This window comes from Rana temporaria, chromosome 2, assembly GCF_905171775.1.
Source record: "Rana temporaria chromosome 2, aRanTem1.1, whole genome shotgun sequence".
Lineage (NCBI taxonomy): Eukaryota > Metazoa > Chordata > Amphibia > Anura > Ranidae > Rana > Rana temporaria.
The window spans coordinates 389992068-390013616 of NC_053490.1; the positions used below are offsets into that span (position 1 = coordinate 389992068).

The following is a 21549-nucleotide window of genomic DNA, read 5'->3' on the forward strand; positions in this document are numbered from 1 at the left end:
GGGGTTAACACTAGGTGCGAGGGAGGGGTTAAATATGTTCCCTGGGTGTGTTCTAACTGTAGGGGGGGGGGACTGACATGTGTAAATGACAGATCGCTGTTCATGAAGGGGAACTCCAGACCCCCGAAAAAAAAATAAGGTGGGTTCCCTCCAGGTGCATACCAGGCTCTTAGGCTTGGTCTGGAACATAAGGGGTTAAACCCGCGCAAAAAAAATAGCGTGGGGTCCCCCCCAAGATCCAAACCAAGCCATTATCCCAGGCACGCAGTCTGGTCAGACAGGAATGGGGGTGGGGACGAGCGAGCGCCCCCCTCCCTCCTGAGCCATACCAGACCACATGCCCTCAACATGGGGGAGTGTGTGCTGTGGGGGAGGGGGGCACTGCCCCCCCAACCCAAAGCACTCTTGTCCCCATGTCGATAGGGACAAGAGCCTCTTCCCGACAACCCTGGCCGTTGGTTGTCGGGGTATGCGGGCGGAGGGCTTATCAGAATCTGAGAGACCCCTTTAATAAAGGGGTCCCCAGATTCCGGCCCCCCACCCTATGTGAATGAGTATGGGGGTACATTGTACCCCTACCCATTCACCTGGGGAAAAAAATGGAAAAAAATAATACACCACACATGAATAAATTAATTTATTAGTCAGCCGGGGGTCTTCTGCCGGGGCCCCCCACCACCACCCCATTAGGCCCCGGGCTTCGCCATCTTCTGCCGGAACCCCCTTCACCAGTGAGGCTCCTGCCTTTGGGGGAGGGTCCCGGGCTACTACGACGGTTTCTGCGGGGGGGGGTGCACTGGCACCCCACCCCCGTCTTCAGCAACGTAATTCACCGGGACCCCCTTCACCAGGGAGGCTCCTGCCTTTGGGGGAGGGTCCCGGGCTTCCACGACGGTTTCTGCGGGGGGGGTGCACTGGCACCCCACCCCCGTCTTCAGCGACGTAATTCACCGGGACCCCCTTCACCAGGGAGGCTCCTGCCTTTGGGGGAGGGTCCCGGGCTTCCACGACGGTTTCTGCGGGGGGGGTGCACTGGCACCCCACCCCCGTCTTCAGCGACGTAATTCACCGGGACCCCCTTCACCAGGGAGGCTCCTGCCTTTGGGGGAGGGTCCCGGGCTTCCACGACGGTTTCTGCGGGGGGGGGTGCACTGGCACCCCACCCCCGTCTTCAGCGACGTAATTCACCGGGACCCCCTTCACCAGGGAGGCTCCTGCCTTTGGGGGAGGGTCCCGGGCTTGTACGGTGTCTTCCGCCGGAGGGCGCCACTCTCCGGGCTTCTGCGATGCCTTCCGCTTCTGCCTGTCTCCTCCGCGGAGCACAGGGCTTGTCTCCGCTGTCTTCTCCCTTCTCTTCCATTCGATGTTGACACGACGAGGTCCGGCGCTGGAATGCCGTCTGAGCAGTGGGCATGGACTTATATAGGGCAATGCCACCATGTGACCTCAACCCATGTGACATCACATTCCCATCATGCCCAGGGAATGTGATGTCACATGGGTTGAGGTCACATGGTGGCATTGCCCTATATAAGTCCATGCCCGCCGCTGACACGGCATGTCAGCGCGGAACCTCGTCGTGTCAACATCCAATGGAAGAGAAGGGAGAGGACAGCGCAGACAAGCCCTGTGCTCCCGGAGGAGACAGGCAGAAGAAGGAAGAGAGAAGAAAGAAGACGGAAGAAAGCCCTGGCTCCGCGGGGGAGCCAGGCAGAAGAGGGAGCAGAGAAAAGACCGGGGAGTTGGCGCACCCCCGGCAGAAGACCAGGAAGACCGGAACCCTGGCGGAAGGCACCGGAAAGACCGGGGGATAGGCGCCATCCCCCGGCAGAAGACCCCGAAGTCCGGATGCCCCTCCCTAATGAAAAAGAGCTTAAATGGGGTGGGGGCATCCGGCGGAAGGCTCCGGAGAGGACCGAGGGATGGCGCCCTCCCCCGGCAGAAATCACCGAAGCCCAGGGTCCCGGCAGAAGATCGGGAGAGAAGAAACCCCCCCTTCTAAGAGAGCTAAAGAAGAAAGGGGGGGCTCCGGAGCAGATTAATAAAATATTTTATTGTGTGTGGTGTTTTATTTTACTTTACATTTCCCCCATGTGAATGGGTAGAGGTACGATGTACCCCATACTCATTCACATAGGGTGGGGGTCCGGCATCTGGGGGCCCCCTTATTAAAGGGAGCTCGCAGATTCCGATTAGCCCCGCCCGCATACCCCGACAACCAATGGCAAGGGTTGTCGGGAAGAGGCTCTTGTCCCTATCGACATGGGGGCAAGAGTGCTGTGGGGTGGGGGGGCAGTGCCCCCCTCCCCCACAGCACACACTCCCCCATGTTGAGGGCATGCGGTCTGGTACGGCTCAGGAGCGGGGGGGCCGCTCGCTCGTCCCCGCCCCCATTCCTGTCCGGGCCAGACTGCATGCTTGGGATGAGGGCTTGGTTTGGATCTGGGGGGGACCCCCGCGCCGAATCGGCGCGGGTTTAACCCCTCACGTTCCGGACCAAGCCTAAGAGCCTAATGTAGCCCTGGAGGGGGACCCGCGCCGATTTCAAGTTTGAAATTTGGCGCCGAGTTCCCCTTCAGGGCTGAAAACAGCTCGGAGATTCCCGTGCGCCGCGTCACGCAGCGCATTCACGGGTACGCCGCTTGGTATTTACCAAGATTTTCACGGCGTACTGACAAGGCGCACGGGAATCCCTGACTTTTCTCTCTGCGCATGCCCAGTATGCAAATGAACCTCCCGAGGTTCAGGCGCACTGTGCAAGCGTACGGGGATCTGTTTTCAAAAAACACTTTCCCTTTCAATTCGGCCCGCCAAACACTTCAAAACACATGTCACTTCACTTCCCCTGCATCCCCCCACCTCCCCCCCTAATAAACTCCCGCCCAAACCCCCGCAATTTACAGTTTAATGTGCCGTGCGCCAGGTCTGTACTGGTGCACAATGCACCCTCTCCTGGGCGCACGGAGCACATTAGTAACTAGGGAAATACACTGCACTAGCAGCGTATTTCTTTAGTAAATGGCAAAACGGCTGCTACTCCTGCTTTTACTCCATGAGTCATGGAGTAAAGGCTTGGTAAATCAGCCCCAATGTATTGGTGCCCACAGCAGATTTCAAAGGCAGTGCGTTATAGTATCCACTTTTTTTTTTTTTTTTTTTTTTTCATATTTGATTAGAAGCAAGTGCTGTGAGGATAGCTTGTATTAAGCTGAAGTCATTCATTGCAGGTTTTTTTTTTTTTTTGTATGAGGCACAGGGTGTGAGCATTGCAAGACTACAAATAGCATAATGGGCCTTCTTAACCACCTACGATATTTGCACACCTAATCTTTCCGTACTGTGAAATTTCTTTGTGATCATTAGTGACTCACTAATTGTAGCTTTGGCGCTGACCTCTGACTTGGGTACCTCATTCCACTGTGTTATCAGGTAAAGCTATACAGAAGTTTTTAGGAGGGGGGGGGGGGGGGGTGCAAAGCGCGCCACATTTCTTGCTATAATTGTTATATTGACCAGTAAACGTGATATAAGGGTAGCTGTATGAAAGCTGGTGAAACGGTACATGCAGGATGATATTTATACTACCTGCGTTTTGTATAAGGTTTGTGTATCTGAATGTGTTTAACATCAAAGTGATATTTGTGCCTAATTGATCTATGAAAGTATTGCAGTATGGATTAGAAGGATCTCTAATTGTATGTCAGATAAATGTCGCCTATTACAGGGTTCCCCCACTGCCAGGCCGTGGCCTATTTGCAGCCGGGCCTCGAAGGCTGCACTGTGTGAGGTGCGGCAGCGGGCAAGCAGAGAGATGACATCTCTCACCGCCCGCCGGATCACGGCACTTCCGCCCAAACAGCGGGGCTGTTACACTGCTGCGAGGCACGGGAGCAGAGAGATGAGATCATCTCTCGCCGTCCGCCCAGAACACGGCACTTCCGCCCACGCAGGCAGGCGACGTGGCATCCCGCACTTGGTGGCAGGCAACCCCCACCTGGTGGCAGATGACGTGGCAATCCACATCTGGTGGCAGGCAAGGTGGCAAGTGACGTAGCAATCCACACCTGATGGCAGGTGTTGTGGCAATCCATATCTGGTGGCAAGTGACAAACCGCATCTGGTGGCAGATTCTGCATTATGGTGAGTTTGAACCATTTCATATTACAATGCAATGACAGAAATAATGCACTTCAATCATCCCAACACCATATCAGCCATTGTTCTGTGATGATTGAAGCGCTAACACCAGCCATTTCCCCGACAAATTGCCCGCGAAAAGCTACATAATAACCCAAACCCCCGGGTCTTGGCCCGATTCTATGCCACAACACCGGTCCACGGTGCCAAAAAGGTTGGGGACCACTGGCCCATTACATCCAATAGTTATGTTTAATCTACTGGAACTGGCTTTGAGGGTGATTCAAAAGAAGTTCACTGTGTCCCAATAAAACAGTTGTGTGCCCTGCCTTAAACATTGTGTGACGTGATGAAGTTGTTGCGAAGACTGGAAGCTTTTTACCTTCTATGCTATCTATGCACAAAAATAAAAAACCTGTGTGCAGCAGCCCCCCTAATACCTGAGCACCATCTCGATCCAGCGATGTTCACAAGAGCAGCGGCTCTTCGGGGTCCCTGCCATTGGCTCCCACTACTGTCAATCACGGCCAGTGAGCCAATGAGGTCAGAGCAAGGGAGGGCCCCATAGCAAGCTGCTTGCTGTAGGGGTACTGAGCAGGAGGGAAGGGCTAGGAGCGTCTTCGGGGGACCCGATCAGAGCAGGATCTGGGCTGCTCTGTGCAAATCCATTACACAGAGAAGGTAAGTATAGCTTGTTTGTTATTTTTAAAGAAAAAAAAACTCTGCCTTTTTAATATCGCTTTAATCCAGCCTTTCTCAACCATTATTATGTCTCGGGGACCCCTGCTAAATTGTTTGTACAGTTTTTGTCAGAAAAGACACTACAGCACATTGCATCACTTCAGAATTTTTATTCTGTTGTGCGAGAATTTTCATACAACCAGGGTTCACATTTAACCTTGGTCGAGAAACCCTGCATTAATCCTTGACACATTATTAAATTTACAGCCAACACGGTTAAAAACCCACCATAAAATGTTTGTATATCGGTAACACTGTTGGAATGGAGAATAAATATGTCTTCACAGAGATTTATGCGGTCACTTGATAAACACATTGGTAAATTACTTACAATTGTATGTAAGAATCATAAATCAAAGGCTAAGTTTCACCTTTTTGTAACAAGTTACATGTGATATTCTTACTTGGGGGCAGCTGGCAGGGAATCCTTTCCCCGCACCTGCTGTCACTTTAAAAAAAAAAAAAATTGTGAATGGATGAACTACAAATCTGACACTGCAGCAGACGGCTTGTAGTTTTTAATGAAGTAGTTTGTAGCTCATTGATTCTTTCTGAACTTCAGTAACTGCTCTTATAGAGGTACAGGCAGACAGATGTACTGAAGGAGCCTGACATTGCACGTGCGACACATAGATCTTGGGTACAATGCTTTGCAGGCTGCAGTGTTTATTTTGCAGGTAAAAAAGTGGAACGGAGTTGAGGTGCATCAAATGGAAATTTTGGTACCAAAAAAATTCAGGATGCACTTGGCCAAGACCGAAACGAAAAAGTATAGCTTTTTAAAAAAAATATATTCTATAATTGTATTTATATTCAACTTCTTTAATTTTAAGATCATGAATTTAATATAAATGTATTGTCCGCAATTATCGCCACCTAAAGCTCAAGAAAATGCATTCCTTTAAATTCTATGTATGTCTTTACACTGGTCTCAGCTACCATTGTGGTGTTAAAAATCCTGCTTGCTGCATTTTTGGGCAGTTAAAAAAACGCATCAACGCACCCGTGTTTAAAAAATTTTATGCTTTTTTTTTTTTTTTGGGGTCACATGACCTATAAAAACACACTAAAATCACAGTAAGATCGATCCATAGAAGTACAGACAAATGAACTTTGGCTGTACATCTTCTGTACTGAACTTCTCCTTATTTAATTATGTAGCTTTCAGGGTGTGATAAGTTCACCTTTTCATAGCATGTTACACCCATATTCATGTAATATGTTATGAACGTACCAGCCCCTTTACAGGCTCCCAAAATGTGCACTTTTTTCTTTTAAAGCTGACGCTTTGCATATAAAAAAAAATCCAATGTGACTCCCCAAACAGCGGATCTGATTGAGCCTCTGATTACATCATGGAGTGGCGGATGGCAGCGTGAAATCCAGATGGATGGAGACCCTATTTTCCATCGGTCTGGCGGATCGGATGGGATCAGTTGAAAACAGGCAATCTAATTTCTACACCCCCCCCCCCCCCCCCAAAAAAAAAAAATAGAGGCGAGTGGGGCTCTGACAGGTCCATCTCAGCACAGTGAGTGGAGGCGGACCTGCCATCTGCCTGCTCAGCAAGGATCAGGAGATCGATCCCCCGCTGAGCAAAGCGCAGTACACAAGGCGGAACCCCAAGTGAAAGGACCCTCATTGGTGGTAAATCAATCACTGTAATTTAATAAGCCTGTACCAGGAAGATTTGCCTGCAATGAATACTTGCTGATTGTCAGATGTTATGTTTTTTTTTTTAACTCTACACCTAAATGTTATAACGCAATCTATTGCCAAATACTGATCATGTAATATCTTTTGGTTTTCTCTTTTTCAGGATTCCATGTGATTCCTACTGTGTCCAACGTCGTTCCAGAAAGTTGTCTTCTGATTGTTGTGGGGCTTTTGGTTGGTGGACTTATCAAAGCAGTGGGTGAAATCCCTCCAGTTTTAAGTTCCAAAGTCTTCTTTCTGTACCTTCTGCCCCCCATTATCCTAGATGCTGGATACTTCTTGCCCCTGCGTCCTTTCTCTGAAAACCTGGGAACCATTCTGATATTTGCAGTGGTGGGCACCCTCTGGAATGCCTTCTTTATAGGGTCACTGCTGTTTGCAGTGTGCCAGATAAGTGGAGGCCATCTTTCAAATGTAGGCCTCCTGGACAACTTGCTGTTTGGCAGTATCATATCCGCTGTGGACCCGGTGGCTGTGTTGGCTGTGTTTGAAGAAATCCACATCAATGAGCTGCTCCACATTCTAGTGTTTGGAGAGTCCTTGCTTAATGATGCAGTCACAGTAGTAAGTGTTGGCTTTTAACTAATTTCATCATTCTTGGTTTTAAATAATTTGAATAGATTAATCTAGAGATGCATTTTAAAAATTGTAGCTCAAAAAAAATGAGCTCTTAGCCATAGACAATGATCTGAGACCTGCTTTTATATCCTGCCCAGAGCTAAATCTAATTGCTGTGGGTAAATTCTCCATTTTAATTAGCTTTTTTTTTTTTTTTTTTATTGGCTCATCTTATTTCAATGCATTCAATATGTAAACCTAATTGAACATTTTTTCAATAAGTTCTTATTAGAAAAACAAGTACAATACTTGTAGAAGGTATAATGTAGTATACATTTTGTATGTGTCTATGTATATGAAAGGTCAGTTTTAATCCTCTTTCTTTTTAAGGTTAAAGAGACCCTCCACCACAAATTACTTAAACTGATTGTGGACCACATCCCTGATACATAGTCAGAACATGAATTCCTCAGATTGGGACTTTAGTGCTAGTTCACACCAGACGCAGCTCCGTTCAGTTCTGTGTGCTTTTTTTTCTGCACTAAAAATGCATGCACAGTGTTTTCCATGTATTCCAATGGCTCTAGTTCACACCATGCAGTCAGTTTCTGGTGCAGAAAAAACAGAACTGTATCTGGTGTGGACTGGCCCTTAAACTGGGCCACAAACCGTTTGATAGCAAAGTATTTAAAGCACGTATTTGACACCTTTTCGGGGGGGGGTGCAGATTCTTGTATAAAACAGGTCTTTGCACCGCTTCCTGGTATAGACTCGCCCCTCCGAATCAGAGCCCCCCTATAGGCTCCCAGAAGACAGCGGGGACCAGTGAGAACGGCGCAGCGCGACTTACGCATGCGCTGTAGGGAACCGGGCAGTGAAGCCGCAGCACTTCACTTCCCGATTCCCTCACCGAGGATGGTGGTAGTGGGTGACCTGGACAGGTAAGTGTCCATTTTTTTTTTAAAAGTCAGCAGCTGCTGTATTTGTAGCTGCTAGCTTTAAAAAAAAAAAAAATAATTCAGGTGAACATCCGCTTTAAAATGTATTGCAGATTGATGATGATTTTTTACATACATATACATACACATACACACACACACACACACACTGGGTACGGAAAGTATTCAGACCCCCTTAAATTTCTCACTCTGTTATATTGCAGCCATTTGCTAATATCATTTAAGTTAATTTTTTTCCTCATTAATGTACACACAGCACCCCATATTGACAGAAAAACACAGAATTGTTGACATTTTTGCAAATTTATTTAAAAAAGAAAAACTGAAATATCACATGGTCCTAAGTATTCAGACCCTTTGCTCAGTATATAGTAGAAGCACACATTTGATCTAATACATCCATGGGTCTTTTTGGGAAAGATGCAACGTTTTTTTTCACACCTGGATTTGGGGATCCTCTGCCATTCCTCCTTGCAGGTCCTCTCCAGTTCTGTCAGGTTGGATGGTAAACATTGGTGGACAGCCATTTTTAGGTCTCTCCAGAGATGCTCAATTGGATTTAATTCAGTGCTCTGGCTGGGCCATTCAAGAACAGTCAGAGTTGTTGTGAAGCCACTCCATCGTTATTTTAGCTGTGTTCTTAGGGTCATTGTCTTGTTGGATGTAAACCTTCGGCCCAGTCTGAAGTCCTGAGCACTCTGGAGAAGGTTTTCATCCAGGACATTGTCTTGTTGGAAGGTTAACCTTCGACCCAGTCTGAGGTCCTGAGCACTCTGGAGAAGGTTTTCATTTTGGATATCCCTGTACTTGGCCGCATATATCTTTCCCCTGATTGCAACCAGTCGTCCTGTCCCTGCAGCTGAAAAACAATAGCTTGCTTAAAGGTATTTGCAAGAACATAAAACATTGGTAGCCAGTTCATTGTAACCAAGTTCCCTAGCCATATTTCCATATGCTATTATAGTAGAACTTTTTTTTTTTTTTTTTTTTTTCCATTTTGAATAGAACAAGGGGCAGTTATAACCCCTGTAAGGTTTATTTTTGCCCCAATGGGGAGATTTCCCTTCACTCCCTGTCCCTAGCCAAAATGGGGAAGTGAGAAAATCCCTGCAAATTAAAGGAATCTATTGAGGACCCCCAGATCACCAGAACGATTGTACCCTTTGGAAGATTTCCCCTCTTACTTTTCTGGGGGCAATCTAAAATTTGGGACTTTTCTTTTACTTTCAATGATAATGGTAAACGGGCACAGACAATCTCCCCAATAGTGGCACAGACGGCAAAGACCTGATAGATCTTTTAATCCCTCTCCACTCTATCCAAAAACAAACAAAAAAAGTTTTGCCTTTAGTTATACTTTAAATTAGCTGTGCTTTTCCATTGTCTAGCAAACTGGCTAGCTGTAGCAGTGAGACCTTCTCTTTCCTTTCTGCAAAAATGAGGGCAGACCTTCCTTTAAGGGCCAGTTTACACCAGATGCAGTTCTGTGTGCTTTTTTTTAGTGCTAGTTCACACCAGACGCAGCTCCGTTCAGTTCTGTGTGCTTCTTTTCTGCACTAAAAATGCATCCAATGGCTCTAGTTCACACCATGCAGTCAGTTCCACGTCACAGGAACGAACTGCATTGTGTGAACGAGAGCCATTGGAATACATAAACATTGTGCATGCATTTTTAGTGCAGAAAAAAAGCACACAGAACTGCATCTGGTGTGAACTAGCACTTAAAGTGCATATACCACCCAGACTTTTTTTTTGTTTTTCTTGGATAGAAAATATTTCTGGGTGGTTTTCTATCCTGGAAATGCACCAAAATTAAGGAATACCTACATTATACAGTTGTGTCGAATATGCAGGTAAGAATAATTTTTTTTATATTGTTGGGTAGTATTCTAAAATCTTACAGTAGACGAGTTTCTAAAGGATTATATAGCACATTTGTAAAGGAGCAGTATCTTGCACGTAAACTATTGAATTGAAGCGAGTAGGAGGCGTCATTGCAAAAGTTTTTTTATTTTTGTGTGTTTGCTAAACCCTCCTCCTAAAACTGATTTTTCCACTGTACCTAAAGCCTGGTACACAAGGGTTGAATATCGGCCAGTTCAACAAAAAACATCCGACCTTCACCCTTGTGTACACCAGGTGGTCCGACAGAAGCCGGCCTAACAGGCATGCTGGAAAACCTGGCAGGAGGCCGTCCCCTGTTGGCACACAATAGCTCAGCAGAGAAATTGCTGTACTAATGTTGCATGGTCATTACAGCGCACTCCCTTCGAGCTCCCGCTGGGTTGAACGAATAAAAGTGTCTACCAGACTCAAGCCCTCGTGTGACTTAAGTTGCCCATAGGTGGATCGACGTGCAGTAGGCGGCCCAATTTTCGACGCTGTGGACATTGTAGTTGTACAGAAGTTGATCTGTACATCCATCTTGCTGAGCGCTGCAGGCTCTTATACTGCATTGCTGATCTGTGTTTTTTCGATGCTGTCGAAACACGACACCATTCGGGAGAATTCTTCCATCCACCTCAAATGCTGGTCAAATCGGGATAATTTTATTTTTTGTTGAACAAAAAACTGACCCACCTATGACCAGCTTTAGTTACACTGCTAGAAAATGCTGAGCTCTGTGTAGGCAAATGGTCAAAATAAATAACCTACTCAACGTTTTGCCATGTAAGTAACACTTTTCCCTGTCACCCATGTTATTTGGAATCTTTCCAATCCAAAACCTGTTTATTCCCATATGTCCACTCATTTGTTTGTTCTTTTCCTATTAGTTGATGTGTATCTCTCTCTCTAGGTTTTATATCACCTTTTTGAAGAGTATTCTGCTTTGGATCAAGTCGCATTCCGTGATATATCTCTGGGGTTCCTGAGTTTCTTTGTTGTTGCCCTGGGAGGGGTATTTGTTGGAGTTGTATATGGAATTACCGCAGCCTTCACTTCCCGCTTCACCTCCCACATCCGTGTCATTGAGCCCTTGTTTGTTTTCCTCTATAGTTACATGGCATATATGTCTGCAGAGCTCTTCCATCTCTCAGGAATTATGGCGTAAGTTACTTTTACCATATGTTATGTTTATAGTATTTGTTGCATACTACCTGTTTTTGGTAGGTAGCCTTCTGTTTGACCTGCTGGCACCATGCTGGCTTGTCTTGTTGCTTTACTGCTCTGTAAAAAAATTAAAATGTTTTGCAGATTGAAAACAAATTTCTTTTCTTTCAGCCTTATTGCTTCAGGAGTTGTAATGCGACCTTATGTGGAGGCTAATATTTCCCACAAGTCCCATACTACCATCAAATATTTCCTGAAAATGTGGAGCAGTGTCAGTGAGACTTTAATTTTCATCTTTCTTGGAGTTTCCACCGTGGCTGGACCTCATTCTTGGAATTGGACCTATGTCATCTGCACCCTTGTCTTCTGTCTGATAGCACGCGTGTTGGGTATTGCTTTAAATTTTAATTCAGACTGTATTTGGCATGAACATGTGAAGTGTATCTAGATTTACATGTGACAGTTGGGGCATTTTAGTTTACCATTATCTGAATAGTGTAACTAGAGACCTACTTTCATAGTATAACAATGCCTATTAAATTGGTCATTAAGTAAATCAAAGGAGTGAATACACCTATAACGCTGTGTGTTTAAAGACTTTTTTTTTTTTTTGGACATGTTCTTGTCACCACTATGGATGGCTATTTCATTTTGGCCCAGACCTATTAACCATAAGGGGTAGATGGAGACAGATTTTGAACAGCAGCTGTGTTTGTGTGACCCTGCTTTTTCATGGGATCATGTTAAATGTCAGAAATGACATCTGTCATGTGTTTTGGCTTCTCTTCCTTTTTATATTGACCTTGGTAACAGTCTGGACAAAGCAAGTATACAGTGCATGTGAACATGCACACACAGGTCCATGTGGATTTACTTTTCCATGTGGATTTATTTGCAGTTCCCAAGCCGTTGGATGAGATGGCTGCATTCGCGGTGTTTTTTTTTTGCTTTTTTTTACCTTCATGCATCCTATTGCAACCACTTCAAGGGATTATTTCCCTCTTAAAGCGTAAGTTCACTTTTACAGAAAATCTGTAAGGTGAACTTGCACTGGACCCCCTCCCCATCCCCCTCGGTTCTACTAACCTGGAGTCCGGCAACTTCTCCCACACGGTCAGCTCGTATTGCTGTTGTACCAGTCCAGGAATTTGAAATCCTAGCCGATTTCTCTCCTCTTCGCCCGTGGTGATAGGACAGCCTACGCGGGTTCTGTTTTGGTCAGCGCTGCCCATGTGTTGGCCCTGACCAATTAGAATGCTCCTAAACGTACCTCCTAATGAGGTAAGCTTCGAACTTTAAGCTGCAGGGGATTCCTAAGGCCCCGCACAGTGAGGTGGAAACCCGATGTGTCAGTGCGGGGCGAGGGGGGCGTCCTGTGTAAGTTCACCTTACAGATTTTTCTGTAAAGGTGAACTTTCCCTTTTTAAAGACATATTGATCTTGTATATTTTTGGTGGCTAATTTAAGACTGTGTGTGTGTGTGTGTGTGTGTGTGTGTGTGTGTGTGTGTGTGTGTGTGTGTGTGTGTCTTTTTGTTTTTTTGATATCCAAAGCAGATGAGGGTGTTATGTGTTCCAGGATCCAGAAGACTGAAAATAGAATAAATATGCATTCATAAGACTACTTTCACACTGGGGTGTTGGTGGTACAGCGGCACTTTTTGGCCGCTAGTGGAGTGCTTTTAACCCCTGCTAGAGGCTGAGGAAAGGGTTAAACCCCTGCTTGTAGGCGCTTTGGCAGCGCTGCCCGTTGATTTTAATGGCAGGAGTGCAAGCGCACCACCCCCTAGTGGGCAAGCACTCTGGCTTGCACACTGGGCTGCAGAGGAGGCAGTTTTACAGGCGCTTTTCAGATGCTATTTTTAGCAAAAAACACACAGGTAAAACGCCTCAGTGTGAAAGTAGCCCAATCCTTTCATGTTTACAGTTTTACCTGTACTGTATTTTTATTACATTTCCTAACAAGTATCCTTTAACGCTAATTACGGTACATAGAAAAAAAAATAAGTTTCTTATAAGTGGCAAGTGTTAAATTTTTCTGTCCCTTTCCTAGGTGTTCTTGGCTTAACTTGGTTTATCAACAGATTCCGCATAGTGAAGCTGACACCCAAAGACCAGTTCATTATTGCATATGGTGGCTTGCGTGGAGCCATTGCTTTCTCCTTGGGATACTTATTACATAGCCCTAACAGAAACATGTTCCTCACTGCAATAATTACAGTAATATTCTTCACAGTTTTTGTCCAGGTGAGTAAAGGAACTTTTTGGGGCAGGTGACACTCTAATGCTGTTTACAATTTTTTTTTATTAAATAGTCCAGTGTGTAAAGGGGCTGAAAACATTTGTTTCAATTTTCTTTTATTTGATTTTAAAGCAGACAGGTAGGAGCCAGTTCACACTGGGGCGGCACAACTTCAGGGGCGACTCGGCAAGGCGTCCTGAAGACGACTTCAGAGGCGACTTGCAAAATGACTTCTGTATAAAAGTCAATGCAAGTCGCCCCTAAAGTCGTACAAGAACCTTTTTCTAAGTCAGAGCGACTTGCGTCGCTCCTATTAGAACGGTTCTATTGAATAGAACGGGACGCGATTTGTCAGGCGGCTGAGTCGCCTGACGAGTCGCCCCAGTGTGAACCGGCTCTTGCAGAAACAAGAGAAGCACACGTTTTGATCTTAAGCGAAACACATAACAGAAAAAAAAAAAAGGGAAACAAACATTTACCAATACCAGCTTCTCACATCCTGTGATCTCTCCTACCTTCTATAAACTCATAACATTATAGTAATCAATGAGCCCGTACACAGCCGCATCTTTTACAACAATGTGTTCTGCATTTAGTAGCCCACAATAAAAGTACAGTAGGCGCACGCGATATTGTGTCAATCTCGCTCCCTTTCTCGGCGAGATTGACCACCTACGAGCCCCATCGCGGGAGCCAGCGCCGAGCTGGCTTGCCGCGATGGAGACAGAGCCGTCATAGAAGCGACGGGAGATCAGACTTGGATTCCCGCCAATTCTACACGTGTGCGGCGTTTGTTATGAATCCTGAGGGGGAAGTCCCCGCCGGATTTTAAATAAAAATCCGGCATGGGTTCCCCCCTCAGGAGCATACCGGGCTCTTAGGTCTGTTATGGGTTGTAAGGAGAGCCCCCCCCTACGCCGAAAAAAACGGCGTAGGAGGTCCCCCTACAATCCATACCAGACCCGTATCCAAAGCACGCTACCCGGCCGGCCAGGAAGGGAGTGTGGACGAGCGAACGCCCCCCCCCCCCCTCCTGAGCCGTACCAGGCTGCATGCCCTCAACATGGGGGGGTTGGGTGCTCTGGGGCAGGGGGGCGCACTGCGGCCCCCCCACCTCAGAGCACCCTGTCCCCATGTTGATGAGGACAGGGCCCCTTCCCGACAACCCTGGCCGTTGGTTGTCGGGGTATGCGGGCGGGAGGCTTATCGGAATCTGGGAGCCCCCTTTAATAAGGGGGCCCCCAGATACCGGCCCCCCACCCTAAGTGAATGGATATGGGGTACATCGTACCCCTAACCATTCACCTGTAGGAAAAATGTCAAAGTTAATAAACACACCACACAAGGGTTTTTAAAATTTCTTTTTCTGCTCCGGAGGCTCCCCCTGTCTTCTTAATTAGCTCTTTTACCAGGGGGAGCTTCTTCTTTGACGTCTTCGGGTGGGTGGGGGCCGCCGTCTGGTTCTCTTCCACCGCCGGGGGGTGGTCGCTTTTAAAAAAGCCCCCACCCCCGGCGGGTTTCCTCTGGCGTCTTCGGCAGGGGGGCTTCTTCTTCCGCTATCCCGACGGGTCTTCTCCGCTATCCGGGGGGTCTTCTCAACTCTCCGGGGGTCTCCTTCTATGTTCGCCGCTCTCCGCTGTTGACTCGGCGCACCCCGGTTCTTCCTCTCGCTGTCCGGTGCCTTCTTCTTCCGTGCTGTACGTCTTCTTCTCCTTCCGTGCTGTGAGTTCTTCTTCCGTGCTGTGACGTCATGTTCTTCACTTCTCTTCTTCTCCCGATGTTGACACGTCGCCTTTCCTCGCTGCAATGACGTGTGCGCGGCTTGCATCGGATTTATATAGACCTCACAATCCCATCATGCTCTGGTACCTACCCATGTGATACCTACCCACGTGGGTAGGTATCACATGGGTATCACATGGGTAGGTACCAGAGCATGATGGGATTGTGTGGTCTATATAAATCCGATGCAAGCCGCGCACACGTCATTGCAGCGAGGAAAGGCGACGTGTCAACATCGGGAGAAGAAGAGAAGTGAAGAACATGACGTCACAGCACGGAAGAAGAACTCACAGTACGGAAGGAGAAGAAGACGTACAGCACGGAAGAAGAAGGCACCAGACAGCGAGAGGAAGAACCGGGGTGCGCCGAGTCAACAGCGGAGAGCGGCGAACATAGGAGACCCCCGAAAAAAAAAAAAAAGAGACCCCCCGGATAGCGGAGAAGACCCGTCGGGATAGCGGAAGAAGAAGCCCCCCCGCCGAAGACGCCAGAGGAAACCCGCCGGGGGGTGGTGGCTTTTTTAAAAGCGACCCCCCCCCCCCCGGCGGTGGAAGAAAACCAGACGGCGGCCCCCACCCACCCGAAGACGTCAAAGAAGAAGCTCCCCCTGGTAAAAGAGCTAATAAAGAAGACAGGGGGAGCCTCCGGAGCAGAAAAATAAATTATTTTAAAAACCCTTGTGTGGTGTGTTTATTAACTTTGACATTTTTCCTACAGGTGAATGGTTAGGGGTACGATGTACCCCATATCCATTCACTTAGGGTGGGGGGCCGGTATCTGGGGGCTCCCAGATTCCGATAAGCCTCCCACCCGCATACCCCGACAACCAACGGCCAGGGTTGTCGGGAAGGGGCCCTGTCCTCATCAATATGGGGACAGGGTGCTCTGAGGTGGGGGGGCCGCAGTGCGCCCCCCCTGCCCCAGAGCACCCAACCCCCCCATGTTGAGGGCATGCAGCCTGGTACGGCTCAGGAGGGGGGGGGGGTGCTCGCTCGTCCCCACTCCCTTCCTGGCCGGCCGGGTAGCGTGCTTTGGATACGGGTCTGGTATGGATTGTAGGGGGACCTCCTACGCCGTTTTTTTCGGCGTAGGGGGGCTCTCCTTACAACCCATAACAGACCCAAGGGCCCGGTATGCTCCTGAGGGGGGAACCCATGCCGGATTTTTATTTAAAATCCGGCGGGGACTTCCCCCTCAGGATTCATAACAAACGCCGCACACGTGTAGAATTGGCGGGAATCCAAGTCGGATCTCCCGTCGCTTCTATGACGCGCTTGCTGGGATGTGCTGTCACTATTCCAGTGAGTGCGAGATGTCGGCGAGATCTCGGCACCATGTCGCCGAGAATCAGCGCGATGCTGTCGTGCTAAAAACACAATATCACAAACACCTACTGTAGAACACAACTGCAGATTATACATGTATAAATGCGGATAAACACATGTACTTTAGGTGTGTATTTTAAAGTGGTTGTATAGGGTGTTTTTGTACTTTTACCTACAGGTAAGCCTACAATAAGGCTTACCTGTAGGTAAAAAAAATATCTCCTAAACCTTTACGGTTTAGGGGATATTCCCCTCGCAACTAGCCGCTGAATGCAGCGGCGCATGCGCACAGGGGATGTTTGGCTTAAGGCCCAGCAGCCGCAGGACCTTGCCGGACAGAAGTCTCCCGCACGCATGCGCGGGAGTGGCTACATCGCGGCTCCAGCCACTCACAGCGCTGGAGCCGCGATACCCGGAAGAGACGCCAAGGGGAAATGTCATCTCCCTCGGCGTAGACCGGCAGCGGTAACGATGCCTTGTTCCAAGGTAAGTATTTCATAATAAGCTAGTATGCTGTGCATACTAGCTCATTATGCTTTTTCCTTTACAGGTGCCAGGAGAATTTTTTTTTTTTTTTCCTATACAACCGCTTTAAGCAGGATCTTTCAATCCATCCACCCCACCCCCCATGCCTTTGTGAATGAGCTCTAGCTCTGCCAGCAAGACTTTGTTTTTTTGTTTTTTTTGTTTGTGTTTTGAAAATGCACACGCTATTGTCCTGTTATAATTCTGTAAAAACAAGGGAGTGTATATAATGTCTATAGTCTATAGTAGAAGCCTTGTTGTGTTGGACAAACCTCACTATAAAGAGCTGGACGGATGACAAAAGATAAACTTGCCTGCCGGTGTTGGTGAGCTGCAGTTCATCAGTAGCACTCTAAAGGCTTCTGAGTCTGTGTACTGGTGAAAAAAGGGAAATGACACTGTACACCAAGATATCCAGTACTTTTTGTTATGAGACCATGCGAACTATGCAGTTACCCGAAGTTGCATCCTTGTCTCAGTATCAAAGTTTGAGGATATTGCAGAATGTGGTGTATTTGTACAGCTATGTATGCATAAACTATGTCCCCTTCCCACAGCCTACTCAGGACTCCCAGAACATAACTACCACAAATTAGGAAATGTACCATGTAAAGAATAATCATGCTGTCCACACCCTCAAGTGTTTGAGGAATGTGACCCTAAACTGCTGCTATACAACCACAGGATCATATCAGCAAAACCACTTTCGGAGATTCATACAGCAGATTGTATTTCTAGCTTCTTTCATCGATGGCTGCACATTAGTACTTGGAGCTATGTTAAACTTTCAGGATAACCCAAATTGAAGAGATTGAATTGTTGTTCATAAAAGTTGACTGTAACCCAGTGATTTTGGAAGGATAATAAAGGGTGTGAGCATAGCTATAGGCAGATGTGGAACTACAGGGCGAGTAAACTCTACACATGCTTTACTTCTATATCTGATAGGACTTATGGTTGCTGAATGGCCATGCTTTAAACTGAGCATTAACCCTTTTTGCTAACTTCTGTCACTGAAAGGGAATGACCATTCGTCCGCTGGTGGAACTTTTGGCTGTGAAGAAGAAACAAGAAACTAAGCGCTCAATAAATGAAGAAATACATACACAGGTAATTTAACAGATATCATTTTCTTATGAAAGTGCATGTTTAAGGAATGAAACATTTGTAACAATATATATTGGGATAGTAATTTTCGTGCCTTTTGAAACCAAACTGCAAGCAACTTTTCAAGTCTGCATGAATAAATTCTTCTCATGTCACATACTAGAATTATGGAATAATTTAATAAAAAAACTATTTTATTTTTACCAAGTAAACTGCCCTGGTTTGTTTGTACCTATAAGTACCGTATTATATACGAGTGTAAGCAAAATTTTTTCAGCACATTATTTTTTTGTGCCTGATCTCCCGGACTTTGGGGACCCGGTACTGGCTGACCGTAGGTCCCCTGGACCCCAATCTTGGCACACATGTAGCCCCACTCTTCATCTACAAGTGTGCAAAGTTTGTTGTCTGGGAGACTTATGGCCGAGGAGCACCGTTTTTTTTTTTTTTTTCTTCCCCCAAAGCCAGGCACCCCTTTCATAGACTCCCATGTTAAATGATAATTTATACGGTGAATTTGGGGACCCGGTATCGGCCGGTCATAGGTCCCCTGGACCCAGAATTTGGAACACATGTAGTCCTCTACAAGTGTGCAAAGTTTGTTGTCTTGAGTACCTATGGCTGGAGAGCACTGATTTTCCCCCCCCCCCTTTTTTTTTTTTTTTTTCAAAGCCAGGCACCCCTTCCATAGACTGTTAAAATATCATTCTAGTCATGGGCACAGTGAGGCATGCAGATGGACACCCTAGGCTTATACTCGCGTCACTAAGTTTTCCAAGTTTTTTTTTTTTGTGGTAAAATTGGGTGCCTCGGCTTATACTCGAGTATATACGGTAAGCCTATAATAAGGCTTGCCTATAGGTACTGTAAATATCTCCTAAGCTTGCACCGTTTAGGAGATGCTTACTGTATACACCACAATAACGTAATCGGCTCATTCGCTTTGAAGGAACAAATGCCCACAGTGTTTCTTCAGAGCCCTGTGCAGTGACCGGCGGTTCCCACATGCATGCACAGGAGCAATGTCATCGCGGATCCAGCCACTTACAGCACCGGAGCTCGTTCACCTGCAAGAAACTCCGGGGAAGATGTCAGCGGTGTGCGGGCACAGCAGGAGGGCTTCGTTCTAAGGTAAGTATTTCATAATGAGATAGTATGCAGTGGATCATAGCTCATTATGCCTTTGTCTTACAGGGGTTTTTTTTGTATAATTTTTTTTATTAAAGTTAACACAATTTTTTATTTTTGTATAATGTGAAAGATGATCTTACACAGAGTAAATGGATACCTAACATTCTAATATTCCAATCGCACACCTTCCTGGGGAAACGGCTCATAAATATAAAAATGGTTGCTGAAGAGATCACCCGCTGCGTACTCGAACAATCAACCGCATGAACATAATCGCCAGCACACCACGGAATCGTACAGAACGTCCAAAAGATTTAATGCACAGAAAACATCACAAGAGGTGCAACGTTTCGAGGCCACGCAGGACCTTTTCGTCAGACCTTTTGGACGTTCTGTACGATCTGTGGTGTGCTGGCGAATATGTTCATGTGGATACCTAACAGGTCACGCTTTAAAATTGCATCTGCCCCTGGAATAGCGGCAAACAGTACTTAAATTCTCCATAGGCGACGCTTTAAACGCCTTTACAGGGTTACCAGTTTAGAGTTGCACAGGAGGTCTGATGCTAAAGTTATTGCTCTTGCTCTGATCATGACAATACCTCATGTGTGGTGCGATCACTGTTTACATATGCATGCAAGAGTAACGTATGCATTTGTACGTAAGCACTATTTATTTACTGCATTTATTGGCGTATAGCACTCACTTGTTATACGCAAGGGGCTATGGAAAGTTTTTTTCCTGAAACTTCCCACTTAGATTTAGGGTGCGTGTTATACGCCAATACATGCGGTATTTTATTTTTTGTACTAACATTATTGCTATTACAAGGGATGAACATCCCTTGTGACAGCATAGGTCATGACAGGTATTCTTTATGAAGAGATTTGGGGCCTATTGGACCCCCAAATCTCTCCTCTGGCCCCCCATGCAACTGATCAGACAGATCAGTCCAATTGGCTGCTTTCGTGTCCAGGTAAAGGGGTTGAACCTGAAGTGACATATTACTCGTCTCTCCTGGTTTCCAGGGTTACAGAACAAGGGGAACAACTTCAGTTTCTCTCTGTGCAGGGCGGCCATCGCCACCAGCCATGTCGCTCCTAGACTCCACAATGGGACCGGAGAGCCTGGGAGGGGGATGGGACCCCCTTCCGCCACCTGCAGAAGTGATCGAGTGGCTAATTAGCCACTTGGCTCACTTCTGCATTACTCTGAATTGGTGGCTGAAAAGAAAACCTGTAAGTGCAGACATCATCCTGGTATAACCACTGAAACCCATGGATGTACAGGTACATTCCTTGGGTAGGAAGTGGTTTGTAAACCCTATGTTGCATAAGCGTGAAAAACTACCTTGTGTACCTTGGCAGTACCATAATGTAACAGTAAAAAAAAAAAGGCTTAATAGCGCAAGCAGAGGGTGGGAAGAACTGCCACAAAAGCCATAAAGTCAATCTAATAAAGGAGGTACAAATTAAAAAGTCACCACAGTGATGGCTGCTGCACTTCTCAGTATATTGGATCTCCTCTATAAACTGTAAAAACAAAGGCGTCGCCATCTAAGTGTATCTATTTTATAGCAGTCACATTTCAACTGGACTTGTTCTGTAATGTTAAAGACCTTTTGTATCGTATCTAAGCTGTGTAGATGTTGGTCCAAAAACAGAATGGGAGGTGTGAAAGTTGTGGTTAGTAGGTGCCAAGCATTACTGTCATGCCAGCAGACAAATGGAGAGATGCACTGGGGGTCATTAATACATGCGATTACCATTCTAATCTGACCACTCTTCTTAGTGATGCCAACAACTTGTGAGCCACTAAACAAGGATCCCACTAGCTCTTTTGTATCTACCAGGCAATTCTTCTTTTTGGGTTCACTGACAGTATGTTCAGAATGTCTGATTTTAACCGCAAATACTTGGTCACATGTAAAAAGCAGTCATGCCAGATTTGTTATGGTCACACATTTAGATAAGAAAATTGGCAGATCCAGAATGCTTTCAAAGGACTTTAACAGAATAAGGAATGCATGGTCGAATTGTGTTTGTAGGGATTGTATAGTATTTTTGCTGTTTCTGACTTACAGGGTACTCTAAAACTGAAGACCCAAAACAGGCATGCTATTAATGAATGTCACCTTTCCTTCTCTCTATACCTGTTGCGGATCAACACACAGCACTTAAGGGAAAGCCAGGGAACTAAGGATTCTCCAAAGTAAAGCTCGGCAATAGCAGCCCTTGTTCTTGCACAACAGATTACCTTTAAGGGAAGAGCAGTAA

The 21549-nt window shown here is 46.5% G+C and overlaps 1 protein-coding gene across 2 annotated transcripts in view; it reads left to right on the forward strand.

Annotated features, from left to right (window-relative positions):
• SLC9A1 (solute carrier family 9 member A1) overlaps nucleotides 1–21549 on the forward strand; it is an 85288-nt gene that overhangs the window by 44773 nt on the left and 18966 nt on the right. For both annotated transcript variants that reach the window (XM_040337995.1, XM_040337993.1), the window contains exons 2-6: nucleotides 6698–7158; nucleotides 10909–11159; nucleotides 11334–11551; nucleotides 13215–13408; nucleotides 18056–18145. In XM_040337995.1, coding sequence (XP_040193929.1) covers nucleotides 6698–7158; nucleotides 10909–11159; nucleotides 11334–11551; nucleotides 13215–13408; nucleotides 18056–18145 — 1214 coding nt within the window. The remainder of the gene's footprint in view (nucleotides 1–6697; nucleotides 7159–10908; nucleotides 11160–11333; nucleotides 11552–13214; nucleotides 13409–18055; nucleotides 18146–21549) is intronic.